At 31.5% G+C, this 15761-nt stretch overlaps 1 protein-coding gene across 1 annotated transcript; it reads right to left on the minus strand.

Annotated features, from left to right (window-relative positions):
• Positions 1 to 6315: 6315 nt before the first annotated feature.
• Positions 6316 to 11820, minus strand: LOC130809935 (F-box protein PP2-A13). The gene is made up of 3 exons (XM_057675810.1): positions 11338 to 11820; positions 8815 to 8933; positions 6316 to 7521 (listed from the first exon to the last, which is right to left on the minus strand). The coding sequence occupies exons 1-3, from the start codon at positions 11698 to 11700 to the stop codon at positions 7110 to 7112; spliced, it is 894 nt and encodes a 297-aa protein (XP_057531793.1). The 5' UTR covers positions 11701 to 11820; the 3' UTR covers positions 6316 to 7109.
• Between the last annotated feature and the right edge of the window lie 3941 nt (positions 11821 to 15761).

Consider the following 15761-nt stretch of genomic DNA (forward strand, 5'->3'; position numbering starts at 1 on the left):
TGCGAATGTAGTCGCCGATGCTTTGAGTAGAAAATCGAGGCATTCCGTTTCAGCGTTAATAACCTCTGAAGAGTTGAGTAAGGAGTTTGGGAGAATGAACTTGGAGATAATCCAAGAAGGGGAATTGGAAGCCAAGTTGAGTGCCTTGTCTATTCAACCTACCTTTTTCGAAGAGATTATGGCTAAGCAACTGGAAGACCCAAAGTTCATTAAACTTCGTGAGCAGATCAGTGAAGGGAAAGCTGAAGGTTTTACAATTCATGAGGACGGTAGTCTTCGTTTTAAAGGACGATGGTGTGTGCCGGATGGGTGTGACTCCTTGAAGGAAAAATTGTTGAACGAAGCTCATTATTCTAGATTTTCGGTTCATCCTGGTGGGGATAAGATGTATCAAGATTTAAAATGCATGTTTTGGTGGTCTGGTATGAAAAAGAATATCGCTGAATTTGTTTCCAAGTGTTTAACGTGTCAAAAGGTTAAGAGTGAACATCGAAGACCAGCTGGGTTACTGCAACCCCTAGAAGTCCCGGTCTGGAAGTGGGATGACATATCTATGGATTTCGTGTTAGGGTTGCCACGAACTAAGACTGGTAATGATACTCTTTGGGTCATCGTAGATAGGCTTACTAAGTCTGCAAGGTTTATTCCGATGAACTGTAAGTGGGATATGGAGCAACTTGCTCGTGCCTATATTCGATACGTTGTTCGATATCACGGAATACCTCGTACTATTGTCTCCGATCGTGATACTCGATACTTGTCACATTTTTGGAAGTCATTACAGCAGGCTTTGGGAACCACTCTTCTTCATAGCACGTCTTTTCACCCTATGACGGATGGTCAGACTGAACGTGTCAATCAGATACTAGAAGATATGTTGAGAGCAATAGCCATGGAATGGCAAGGTTCATGGGATGAACATTTGGATTTAGTAGAATTCTCTTATAATAATAGTTATCAGGCAACAATTCAAATGGCTCCGTTTGAAGCACTTTATGGTCGTAAGTGCCGTAGTCCTGTATGTTGGGATGATTTTACTGAATCTGTCACCTTAGGACCTGATATGCTTGTACAAATGACAGAGAAAGTAAAGTTGATTCGCGATAAAATGAAGGCAGCCCAGGATAGACAAAAATCGTACGCCGATCTCCGACGTCGGCCTGATGAGTACGAAGTGGGCGACAAAGTCCTACTCCGGGTATCTCCGATGAGAGGTGTGGTTCGTTTTGGTGCTCGTGGGAAACTGAGCCCGCGTTTCATTGGCCCCTATGATATTGTGGAGCGGATTGGGAAGTTAGCTTACCGGTTAGCGTTACCTAATGCGTTGGGTAAGGTTCATGACGTTTTTCATATCTCCCAGTTAAAACGTTATGTTGCGGCTTCTTCGCATGTCTTAGACCCGGAACCGTTAGAACTTGATGAAAGCCTCACCTATGAAGAGCAACCTGTCCATATTTTAGATAGAAAGGTTCGCAGTACTCGGCGGAAGGATGTTGCAATGGTTAAGGTTTTATGGTCCAATCATCGGTCACAAGAGGCAACTTGGGAAACAGAAGCGTCAATGCGAGAGAAGTATCCGCATCTTTTTCCTCAGGTTAGTAAGTTACGGGGACGTAACTTCTTAAGGGGGTAGGAAGCGATAGGATTTTGCGCGTTTTGAGTTACTTTGATCTTTTTCTTTTGTGGTGTGCTTGCTTTATCGATTTTTTTTTTATGTGTGATTGTGCGTGTTTTTGTGTTTGTACGTTGAGGTTTTGGGGTCAAAACCTTTTTAAGGGGGGTAGTCTGTAACACCCCGAAATTTTCCCCGATATATTAAATAATTTGCTAGTAATATTATTATTTTTATTATTATTATTCTTTTTAGAAAAAAAAAATATTTCATTTATTATTTATTTTGTTAGTAGGTTAAATCATGAGAATCCAACTTTTAAGGCAATTAAAATCATTTTATGTCCAAATCTTTTCCTAATCTATCTTTAATTTCAAAAAAAAAAAAATAAATAAATAAAAAAAAAGGGAAATGGCAAAGGTTGGCCGGCCATATGGGAATATTTGGGAGGATTTGTAACTTCCATTTGAGTAAATGGAAGGTTAAGGAAATTATTATAATAAAATCTCATAAATCCTTAATCAATTCCTTTCCTTTCCTTATTCCTTTCCTTACTCCTTTTCATTTTCAAATTCAATTGCAAGTAAGAAAAAAAAAAAAAAAATACTCTCAAAGTTTCTCTAATCCTCACGCCTAATATCATCAAATTGGTTCATCAAATTTTGGTGTGTTCTTGAGCAATTGTAAGTAATTCTTAACCTAGTTTTATTTTTAAGTTTTAATTTAAATTTCTATGTTTTTATATGTGTGATTTTATAGTTATGATTTTGTTCATGAATTAAAAAATTTATGTTTAGATGTATGATGTTTTTCTATTTAAATTTAATATATGGTTTTAGGGTTTTAGATGTATGATGTTTTTTCTATTTAAATTTAATGTATGGTTTTAGGGTTTTAGATTTGTGCACATGTGTGTGTAGAATTGTTTGATGAATGATTGAAATATATATATATATATATATAAATATATATATATATACATTAAAAAAAAAATGGTTGTTCATAAAAAAAATGTGTATGTGGTGATGGAAATTTATTTTTATTGATTAATAAAAGAGAAGTATAAGGTTGATAGAAGAAAAATTTGCATGTATATATATGTGATGTGTTTGTGTTTGAACATTGGAGTAAAAAGAATTATTTTTAAGAAAAATATAGATAATTAATTAAAATTTATTTTTGTATGTGATCATGGAAATTATGTAAATTTTATTGTTTAGATTTATTAAAGAATAAAGCATTGAAATTTTATATTTTGGTGATAAAAAAATGGAATCCCGTAGGTTTTGAAATAGTGGAAAATTTGTGTTTTTGGAGCATTTTTGGCTTTGAAATTAAGTTAAAAATACTTATACTATGTTATAAATTATGAAATTTGGTACCCGGGGGTTTTGACGCCTTCCGGACGCAACGGTGAAGTCGGATTTTCAGTTTGACAGTATTAAGATGAGTTTCTGGACAGAATGTATAAGCTGTCCAGTTTTGTGTTTATACCATGTTGTAGTATGTGATGGATGTTCATGTTGTGTGTAGCATTCTAGGTATGGATGTGATTGTATATGTGTGTTATGTGTGATTTGAGGAAAATGTGTATGTGTGCTTATTTCCCGAATACGATTGAACCTTGTAGGAAGTCGATTCGTGACCGGGAATTGATTGAGACGTTTGCGAGTTGGTTATTTTTGCTTAAGGTATGTACACGCAGCATGGTTCGCATTAGTCCGAAGTATCATGTATTAATGATACCCAAAAGTAAGGCATAGGTATATAGAACGAATAATGTTATCGTTCGAATCAATAATTTTATTCATTATTATGATAATTAGAGGTAGTATGTCCTCACTAACTCAAAAGTGGACGTAGTATGACGTCAATCTTTATATATTGTTTTGATAAGCAGAGGTAGTATGACCTCACTAACTTAAAAAGTGGACGTAGTATGTCGTCAATTGGTGGAAAAGAATTACTCGCGGCATATGAGGGCTTTATAAGCCACCGCGGGGGTATGCATACTTAACTATAGACACCGAAGTAAGGCGAGTGTCTATGGTAGAGGCTTGCTTAGGGGTTAGCTCCCCCTAATGTATTGTCTCACTTATGGAGTTTGGAGTGTACCGGCAGTATGGCTGGATAGTACCGGCAGTATGGCTGGATAGTACAGCAGTATGGCTGACTAACTTTTTACATGAAACAAATATTTTTAATAAAGCAAGATCAAGCGTACGGTTTCTGTGATTTGTTAACTAATTAATTAAACTTTCTCTTATGTTATTAATTATTGATATGCGACGTTCGCTGACGTGTGCTTTTGGTCTTAACGACCCTGCGATGATGTTGTGTCCTATCTGGGCAATGACTAGCAGTAAGTTAAGTTGCAGGTCTGGGGAGTGAGGATTGTCCCTTGAAGAAATAAATTATTAAAGTAAAGAAGTCTTAAAAAGAACTTCAAAGTTTAGTTAAAGAGCATTTGGTTTTTATGAGGCGACTTTCGCTCTCAAGTTGTAATAAGTAGATTTGACTTTTCGTTTCTTATCCGCTGCTAAGTATTTCTTATTATCTAATAGTTTTAAATAACGCTAATAGAACTCGATCCGCACGTTTCCTTAACTTCAAAACCGTTTTAAACTGTTCCTAACGTTTCGGTTTGACTCGGGTTTTAGTTGTTTTGTTTTAAAAGATCATTTTCTTTTCTTTTCAAAGACCCGAGTTATTCCGAGATGTTACATCTCAAGTGCTAATTTTTCTACCTTTATCCCTTATCATTTTTCTTTCATCAACTTTCTTAAATGATAATTTTCAAGACGGAATCAAGTGTTAGTATAAAACATTATTTTTTATGTGGTTATCATGAGTCATGATTTTCGTAGATCAATTAACGACTCGGAACATATATTAATATTTATGTACATATAGATGAATATATTATATTGTATTCTTAGTTAAAAATTGCATATTAAAAAGAAAAAGTAGTAGACCGGACCCGACCGTTATAAAATGATTTGGTCCGATCCAGTTTGGTGTTTTGAGTGGTCTAGTTTGGTCTGAAAAATTTTCAGATTGAAATTTCTGGTTTGATTTGATTTTTGTGCCAAATCAGACAGAACCGGACCGTATGCAGCCCTACATATGGTAACCCTGAGATATTCAACTTTCCACGTGGTAACCAAAATTTTTAAAAAATCCACGCGGTAAACCTGAGGTTTACTTAAATCATTCTCCCTAACCTTTTTACTTAAAAAAAAAAAAACGTTTGAAAATGTTAGTTTAGACAGTTGAAGAATTTGAAAACCCTTTATTTCTCCAATTCAACTCTCCCAAAATCACATTTTTCCTATTTCACCCTAACTCCCCTAATCCCTAACCCTAAATTCTCAAATTTCAAACACAAAATCAATGAAATCATTCTCAAAGATTACAAAATCGAGCTTTCAACTAAAAGGGTTAAAAGTATAAAAATAGTACATAAATAATTAATAAATGAATTTTATTATAATAAATACTTTTCAATTTTTGAATTTTTTTTGATTTCAAAATTTCAATGAACAAACATATTGGAATCTTTAATGCAAAGGAAGAAACTTTGAGAAGAAAGCAAGCAAAGAGCAGCCATGGATGTCCTTTACAAAGTCAAAGACCAAATCTTTGGTGTACACAAAGTTTTAGGCAAAATGTCCATTTGAATTTTAGACCATTTACTAGGTTATTCCCTTTTAAACCATCTACTAGATTCTCTCAAGTAAGTTTTTTTTATTTGTTTTAATTTGTTTGTTATATGATTTTTAAACATTGATTTTGTGTTTTAAATTTGAAGAGTTAGGGTTAGGAGTTTAGGGGAATTAGGGTGAAATAGAGAATGTGATGTTGGGAGAGTTGAATTGGTAAAATAAAGGGTTTTCGAATTCTTCAACTGTCTAATATAACGTTTTCAAACAATTTTTTTTTTGCTAAAACGGTCATGGAGAATAATTTAGGTAAAGCTTAGAATTACCGTATGAATTTTTTAATAAACTTTGGTTACCACGTGGAAAACCCAATACCTCAGGCTTACCATGTGAAATTTCCCAAAAATATATTTTATTTTTATGGTAAGTTATTAGTGTTAAACGCATAAAAAATTATAATACAATATAAACTCCTAAATTATAGGATTGTAGGGCTTGGTTTGATGTGCTTGAATCTGATATTTTAAAATAAGTATTTTTTATCTATTGTTTACAAAAAATTTGTTCTGTAATTTCTAATCTATAGTTTCTAAACATTTAAACGTTTATACAATAATTTCTAGTCTATTGTTTGATATAATATCTTCTAAGGTTTAAACATAAAGAAAGAGTCCAAAGGGATTTGTATTAAATGTTCAAATAATTGTTCAAAATAGGACATGTTGCCAAGTTTTATGTTGAGGAATTGGTGCTTTAAGACGGTAACTTTGAGGCTTCTACATCTATATATACTCTTCAACAAAAGAAGAACGACTTATAGATAAAATACGTACAACATCATTCAAAAAAGCTCTTTGTTAAGTTTCTCTCATTCATTATTATTCTTGTAATTAATTGTTTAGTTGAGAGTTACATTTTGTTAAAGCCTTATATTTTGACATTTTTTAAATTGTTGTTTACTCTATTCGAGTGATGAGTTTATCTTGTACAAATAAGAAAATTTGTATATCGTTTTGTAGCGGAAGAATCAGTGTGAGTAGAAGATAGTGAGTTATTCTAAGTAGATCTAGGATTCGAAAAGATTAATGAAAAAAGGTTTTGAATCAAATTAGTTATGAGAATCCTAGGTGGGATTAGACTATTTGTAGCTGAACCTCGTAGTTACTTATCTATTATTTAATTTCATATCTTTGCTTTATTCAAAATCGCACATAAAACTATTTCTGACAAACAAATTTGAAAGTGTCTCTAAAGCCTTGATACAACTATTAAAGACAATAAAATCCATCAAACTCTCTATTCACTCCTATAAAGACCCAAACTCATTAAAACTACAAAAGTAAATAATCATTTCAAATAAAAATGCTCAAATCTCTAGTTTAAGGGCCAAGATAAAGTGTCCTAAAAATTACAACACCACTAAAAAATTGCTCAAATCTCAACAAATTAGATATTTCTGCTAACTCAAATTTCAGAACAGATTACACCTTAACAAAAATACAGACAACAATTAAGAAATTTTCCTACAAGACCATAACCTCAAACAAAGCCAACCTTCCTGCCTTGTTCTTTTTGAATATGTACACATACAAAAAAAAAACCTTATACCAAACTGCAATGTGCAAACTTTTCTATTCTATTCTCTCTAATCAATTCCTGAATATCTAACATCATCATCATTATCGTACCCAGTATATTCTGTTCATAGAAACTACGATCAAGGTCTGGGAGAAATGGCAAGCGGCAACACATACCCATAAAGGAGAATGTGACCAAAGATTCTCTTGGTGGTTCGAGAAAAACCACATAAATATTTAACATATCTACAAATACAATCAAGCAGTATGGGCTATACTCTTGGGCAAAATCATGACAGAATCTAAAGAAAGACCGCCTTTCATATGTGTGCAATCGATCTGCCTAGCCGAGAACTTGATCTTTATCAATTTATCAGGATCCTTTATGATAAAATCACCTCCATGGTAGAGGATCCATGATCCTGGACTATCCAAGTAGTATTCCGAAACAGTTTGCTGACCGTCTGATGTTGTCAGCTGAAATCGGACAGGCCTTACGTTCCATCCGTGTATATGCTCTACGTTACATATGCGACGTCCAAACCTCTTTGAGGACTTGCCCAGGTGGAGTCGAAAGAAGATACCGTATGTCCCTACAGGGAATTTGAACTCAAGCTCCCCACATACTTCAAACCACCATATTTGAAGAAGATATGCTACTGTCTGGAATCTAGCACAGAATACATTTCAACAACCAATTAGTCAACCGTCTTTAACCCACAATTTATTAGTAAAAATGATACCGTTTTGAGTTTTATTCGAACGATAGAATTTAAGAAATGATCTGAGCTACCCAAACAAGAAGAAAAGGTAACTCATTTACAGTCTCTAATCAATTGATAGTAGTAGGAGTTACTTCTCGGGTTTAGTTTCTTCTCTTTTCTCCGATGTGGGAGAACTCACATGTATGAATAGTGTCGTTCCTAACAATTTTGGGCCCTAAGCAAAATGAAAGAAATAGACATTCTATAGAGGGTCGATTTCGGTCTTTAATGGATGTTTGACAAAAATATAGTTGTCATAACTTATAATTTTACAAATAGCGTTTTACATCCTACATGACAACATTGACAAATTGAGGTATTGCCCACACTCTAAGCTCTAGACACTAGGCAAATGTCTACCTTGCCAAAAGTCAGGAACGACCCTATGTATGATGCAATAGATACTTTAACAATTAACTTTAATAATGATTAATGAAAGCAATTCTAATAGAGTTTTCAAGAATAGCCTTAATTTCAAGGAAGGCATCTCCAAAAATGTCAAAGTGAACATTCAGACAATCTTTTTAATCAACTTTTCCAGGACATATTTAGAGACTTTGACTAATAGGTCCAAATCCAGAAGCCATATTGACTTTCTAACAAATCCAGTAAGGCGGACAGAAAAACAAGGGCAGGCACTGTCTTTTCCGCCTCCAGGGGTGTTTTGTTTGACAAAATGTTTTCGATGAAAATAATTTTCTCTCAATGAAAAATACAAATGATTATAAGTTTCTTTGTTTGGTTTGATAGAAAACTACTACTAAGCTAAAAAAAGAAGCACTAGATATGCTCCGAAAATTAATTTTCTTTCGGTTTTAGAGGAAAATATTTACGAGATGGAAGACTCTATATCATCTTATATTTCAATTCGAGATTTTTTACGAAAAATATTTTCTTCCAATCCAAACAACCCCTCAAGTTATCAACGGCCTACTTCGAGAGTCAACGAAAAAATGCATTAACAACCACAAAGCGGAAATTATAAATTGCTTGGCACTTGGAATGTTTACATACTAACTGGTTTCTGCTATAAAAGACCAGAAACTAGAACTGTAGTATCAGCAAAGTCATTATCAAAAGACTGATCAGCACTGAAAAATACTATGGGACTTCAGTAATTGAAAGCTCAGATCGAGACAAAGCACAGAATTGGGCAGTCAGATGGAGACAAAGCACAAAATATTTGAATGGAAGCTTACCTAGATTCCTCAGTAGGAATATGATTCCAGTACCGCCTGTCATCGATGCCAGTAATCGACAGGGCCTTTGATGAAATTGACACACACACCCCACCAGTATTCTTGTCCAACCATATTTCCTACCCAAGAAAAGAAATCACTATCAAGTATCAACTGCCAACTTCTTTTATACAAAGGAATCAGCTGTACACTGGAAAAAATACTCGAAAAAAGTCCGTCCAAATGTAAATTGCCATGTTTCTCGTACTAAAAGCAGTGGCCAATGTGACATACATCGATGTATGCTTCAGTGTCTTAACCCATGAAACTGGGTCAAGGATTTGAAGTATAATGGAGAATCCAAGCATAAGTGTTAAATTAGGCTGGACTTATTGTGAATGTCAACATATTAAGGGGAGACACGAGGTGGACACAGTTCATGAGCCAAAGAGACATATTATCCCAAAACCATATGACTATGGGAAGAAGAGGGCTCCAAGAACTTATAAATTGTGCATAACTTCTTTAAACTGTAAAATTGTAAAGACAGTTCATGTAAATATTCGAAAATGGTCCTTCTAAATTCCTTTAAATTGACATGTTACTTGGACTCATGTAGCAATTTGGCATACCGCATACGTTGATGCGTACTTTACCGCCTTTATCCGATCCATGGCAGAGTATCAAGTACTCTATACGAAGAATCATAAGTTAAACAGGTTCATGTAATATCATTTTCAGAGAAATTTCATGGAAATTTCTGTTCAATAAGACAAGGGTGATTGGGTGAATGATAATGATAACAGTTTGCTACATAACTGAGTAATTTGTTCTATTATTAGATCACTATTAGCTCCCCCTCCTCCCACACTAACTTCACATATGTTTTATAGTGACATTGATATTTAAGCACAACTTGAATTTTTAAATTCAGTACAGTTAAGAGACTCAAGCTTATCAAATTATCAAGACAATCTTAATAAGAAATGAATAATAAATATCAACATCTATATGAATAAAGACATCAATTCATAGTGAAACATGTTACCGAGAAGACAAAGGCCAAATAGTGTGATATTTACTTTCTTTCCATACCAATTGGATCTATTAAAGAGTCATCGGAAATAATGCCAAAGTAAGGTTGCGTACATTTAACCATTCAATCTCATTAAAATGTGAGTAGTAAAAACTAATTTATAAGTGATTGATAATTTATAAGTGATCGAGTATATAACTTATCTCCATGAAGACCCATGATGTCTTATATACTCTATAACTACCTCCACACACGAAAGCCTTAAAGTGTAGACACTAACCATTTATTTTGTGATTGATAGTTAGATCAAGTGTTTCGGATTGGTTGAATATTGAAACTATGTTCATATTGGTTTTACCATGAGTTCAAACTCGTTTCAAAGTTGGGTTAAAATCGAGTTCGGTTATAAGGTCAAGTAAATAACAACTCTGTTTTAAAGACCGTCTATTCAAGATAACTTATATAACTCCTCATTCAAAAGTTTTAAAGGGTGGAACCAATAAACATTTTTGAATATTCTCTTATCTATTACAAACAAGATCCAAAGAACACAAAGTTATTGGATTAAGGTTGGGTTTTTGTAGATTATTTTAAATTAAATATAAAACTCAACAATCACATCTGGCAAAGTTTATTTTAAAAGATTATAAATCCCAAATAGAAGCAAATTAACTTGCATATACACTGATGCACACATAAACACAGACATGTAGAATATACATATACAAATAAAAATAAAAAAAAATCCCATAAAGCTTCAACTACATAAAAACTGTGGCTTTTCTTTTTGTCATTGTAACACATAGCCAGGAAATGTATTCATAATAAATAATATACAACAAAAAAAACTTTATTTGATAATACAAATAAATAATTAACTTAATATATATGCAATATGTTGGACATCCAAAATGCATGCCGAACAAAAAAAAATTTTGTGTATACATATTTTACAGCAAACTAGCAGAGTATAACAAATAATCGTCATTTCTATTGTAATTAAATTCTTATGATGTGTTATTTTAATGTTACATATTTGTGATCGTACTTAAGTAATAATTAAAAAAATTATTTAATATAATTTACATTGATACAATTAAATATAATTTACATTGATACAATTAAATAAAATTTAATTAAACTATATTTGAACTTTTAATCATAATAAAATACAAACTTTTATTAGTTTAGGTGGATATATTCAAATGAGAACTAAAATATTAAAGAAAAAAAGGTTTAGGTGGATGATGGTAATAAAATAAGACATTTAATTAAAAATAAAAGAATTACTTTTATTAGTATTTTTCATGGAGATATTGACAAAATCATCTAGAGATTATGCGCTAATAATTGTGAAAAATTAAACTATTAAAAAAAAAGTTAAATAATGATACCGTCTCACACAAGATTTTGTTTTTTATATCATAATTTGGAAAAATGACACTAAACATATAAAAAAATTTAAAAAAAAATAATAAAAACATAGAAAAACTTAAGATTAAAATTACCTTAGTGCCTGAATCAAAAAGATTAGGCCGAGAAAGACGGGCAAAAACATTCTTCTTCGTTAAGCCCACCATTTTATCATCACTACTATGGCTGTTGATATCTTCATAATCATCCTTATATTTATCAGATAATTTATGAATAATGAAGGAATAATTCGTGGGAAGTTTATTTACCCAAATAAAGTCAGCAGAAGAAGCATCACGAAAAGCCCGGTTAATTCGGGCTAACCGGCAAATCTCCGGCGGGTCAAGGTAGCCTAACACCATAGCTATACAGCTTTCTGGTATATCTTCTAGCTTCCGGCGACTAACAGACGATTTTTCTCCAGAATTATCGCCGTCAAAAGACATTCCGGCGCCCATTTTTTATTTAAAATTTTAATTACTTAATTTAACAGAGGAGGGTGTTTGTCTTTGTGTTTGTTGGTGGGAGAGGATAGAGAGAAGGAGAAGAAGAAGAAAAGTTGGTACGTTTTTTATAAGCTAAGGTTATTATTATAAATATATATCCATTTTGATGGTATACTTTTTATATGACTGCTAATCTAGGTTGCACTAAAACAGACACGGACACGGACACGGACACGGACACGGACACGACACGGGTACGGAAAAACGCTAACTTAAAAATGGCGGACACGGGGACACGAAAATGGTAATATAATAAATATATCAAATTAAAGATAATTTTACAATCTTTCATTTGATATATGTAAATAAACACTTTAAAAACATAAAACACACATAAAATGCAAATAAGTACCAAATAAACAACATGAGTATTTAAAAATAGTCATACAAACCAAATTAAAGAAAACCAAATAAGTAGGTAAATTTAAGATTTAAAAATCAAGATTAACAAATAACACATTAACAGTTTAACATTAACAAATAACAATTAACAAATATTCAAAGAGGATATACAAAAAAATCATGAACAACATTTCAACTTTTCAAAATTCAAATTACAAACACATGAACAATTTAACATTAACAAATAACAATTAACAAATATTCAAAGAGGATATACAAAAAAATCAAAAACAACATTTCAACTTTTCAAAATTCAAATTACAAACACTAAGATTAAGAATTTAAGATTAACAAATAACACATTAACAATTTAACCTTAACAAATAGCAATTAACAAATATTCAAAGAGGATATACAAAAAAATCAAGAACAACATTTCAACTTTTATTTTTATTTTTTTTTTCAAAAAAACGTGTCCTTGACTGCTTGTCGTGTCCCTTGTCGTGTCCATACCGTGTCCGCGTGTCCGAAAAAATATTAAAATATTGGACACTTCATTTGGCGTGTCGGACACGGATTTTCGCGTGTCCGTGTCCGACGCGGGACACACCAGTCTAGAGAAGTGTCCGTGTATTCTAGCTGCTAATTTGGTTCAACTCTTGGTGAACTTATTGTTTGCGACATTTCTCCTTATATCACTGTTCACTAATATGTATATTTATTAGAACTAGTCACGGTCTATGAAAGATTAAAGTCTGCTTATTGTATTTTTAATGTCTACTTATATTATCTTTAATGCTTATTTACCGTATCTTTAATGCTTACTTTCAATATCGTAAATGTCTACTTGTATCATTTTTAATGTCTTTTTACAATATTTTAAAAAATATATAATGAGTTGGCTCAATTAAAGATGGTCTCTCAAAGAGACCGTCTCTCACATAGAATTTGTGTATTTATTATCAAGATCAAAATATGGAGATGAACGACTATACGAGAATAAATATCGGGTATTAGTTATTATTTTTAATGTGTAGTCATTCTTTATATATTGAATTTTTTAATATTGTCTTTAATGATTTTCATAAATTTATCTCTCTAATTTTGCTCTAGAATAACGCTTTGAACTTAAATTGAACATAGAAACAATATAGTTGATAAATTTGATCACAAAATTAATTATTAATTGAATGATATCGTAATTAATATAAATATTAATAGTAGTTAAACTAAAATTATTTTATGTAAATTAAAATAATTATTAATTAACTTTATTATTATTAATTAAATAAAAACTTAAATTAATTAATATTGATTAATTTACTAAATACTAAATTTATTTGGTGAATAAATCAAGAATATTAATACAAAAACAAAAAAATTGGTTAATTAATATTAATTATTAACTAAAAACTGAAATTTGATACGTGTTCACTCTTTTAGCCATAATTTCTGATACCATAATTTCTGATAGGAAATTCACACTGATGTAATATTTGCATTTGAAACTAGACTTCAAAAGCATTTCAACGATATATTATATGTGCAATTTCGTTGCGAGCGAGAAATAAAAACCATTTAAAGTTTACGTGCGACTAGACCACGGTTGAGATGTGTAACATGGTAGAGTTGCACAATACAAGCCTCGAATGTAGTAGAGTCGATCAAAACACGCGACTGGACTGCGGTTTAGTGGCACGTTTTGTGTGACTTTACTGCGGTCCAGTCACGCGTTTTACACAACTCTATCGTGGTCCATTTGCGCGTTTTATGCTACTGGGTTACTAAAATCAGTGCAAAATTTAAACAGTTGTCATTTCTCATTCGGTTATTAGAATTGAGAATATAATATCTCTTGAAAGCTCTTGAAATCTAGTTTTTAATGCTGCAAACCTTGCATAAATGTCCTATTAAAGTTATGGTCACAAGAGTAAATATATTATAAAATTTCAGCACAAGCAAACTTTAAACGATCGTCATTTTTCGCTCAATTGTCATATAATATATCGTTGGATAACTCTTGAAATCAAACCTTGAATTAATATGATTTTCCTATCAAAATATATGCCTAAAGAGTGAACACGTATCAAATTTCAACACTATAAACTTTTGCTTTTTTGCACTATAAACCGAGCTAAAATTTAAATAAATAAAAAATATTAATTAAATAAATAAATTAGACCCAATCGCACATATAAAACGTGCCTATTTTTTGATTTTATTAAATTTTTTTAATCAATAGTTTTTATTTTATTTTAATTATCATTAATAATTTTAGTTGAATAATATTAATTTATATTTTATAATTAAAAAAATAGATTTAACGGTATTTTTGTAATTTCATTAAAAAAGGTGGCGACACAATGGAATGGGTGACCACTTTTAAGATTGGGTAAATACTTTCTTCATTTCATAATCGCACTTTTTACCTATTTTAGTTGTTTTACAATTTCAAATGGGCATGGTCATATCTGGATCGGGTCTAGCTAGACCCAAATCAAGACCTATAATTAGACCCAAGTTCGGAACGAGAATCATATGGTCTGAAAAATTCAGACGCTGACCCTTAGGGATTTTGCGATCTAAGATTTGTATTTGGGTCTAAATCAATATTTTTTTTCTAAAATATTTTCATAATATAGTATAAATTTGTATAAAATTATTTAAACATTTTCAATTAAGAGCACTCTCAAGGGTGAGAGAAAAAAATTTCCTCACCAATATTTCTGTACATTTTTTTGGAAATTTTTTATATAGAAAAGTTATCTCATCAATGAGAAAACAAAAATGTTTTCTCATCACTTTCTGAATACTAATCTATATAAAATTTTTAAAAAATAATTTCTTAACTATGTTTAAATATAGCAAAATGAGTGTCTAATTTTAAAGCATAAAATTTTATGACCATTTATATATATGTGTATATTTTTTTTAAAATACGTATTAAATAAAAATACCTATTTAAAAAAAATGAAAAATGTTATTAGGACAAGTGTCAAGTTTCTATTTGTTTCGGGTTGTGGAAAATTACTCCTCATTGAGTGTTTTTTAGACATTTGCAAAATTTTTTTTACCTCAAATTCTTGTGAGAGACGGTCTCTTTGAGAGACTAGATCTAATTGGACCGGCCTATTATGTATTTTTGAAAATAATGTAAGTAGTCATTAAGAATGATGTAAGTAGTCATTTAAAATATTGAAAGTAGGCATTAAGGATACGGTAAGTAAGCATTAAGGATAATGTAAGTAGGCATTAAAATTACGGTAAGTAGGCATTAATCTTTAATGGACTGCGCTTAAAATACGACTCTCAAATGGATGGTCTCTAAAGAGACTAATGAGATACAAAAACCCACAAAAAATTTTCCACTCATATAAAATTTTCACACCAATGGGAGTGGACGAGTGGTCTAACAAGGATCTTTAATATTTTATATTGATTGAGCGACCAAATATATGAAGCTTTCCGATATTCAAGTTCTAAAACGATTACATTTCAAATTACATGAACCGACAATGTTTCAAATAAAGTAATGTTCTAAAATATAAAAAAATTCTAAATCAAACAATTAAATACACATAATAACTAATATAGTATAATTTTGAAAGAAAAAAGATGTAAATGGGTCTACGGGTCGATTCTAGGTCGATTTTGGGTAGGGATGGCAATTT

Source organism: Amaranthus tricolor, chromosome 4 (genome assembly GCF_026212465.1).
Source record: "Amaranthus tricolor cultivar Red isolate AtriRed21 chromosome 4, ASM2621246v1, whole genome shotgun sequence".
Taxonomy (NCBI): domain Eukaryota; kingdom Viridiplantae; phylum Streptophyta; class Magnoliopsida; order Caryophyllales; family Amaranthaceae; genus Amaranthus; species Amaranthus tricolor.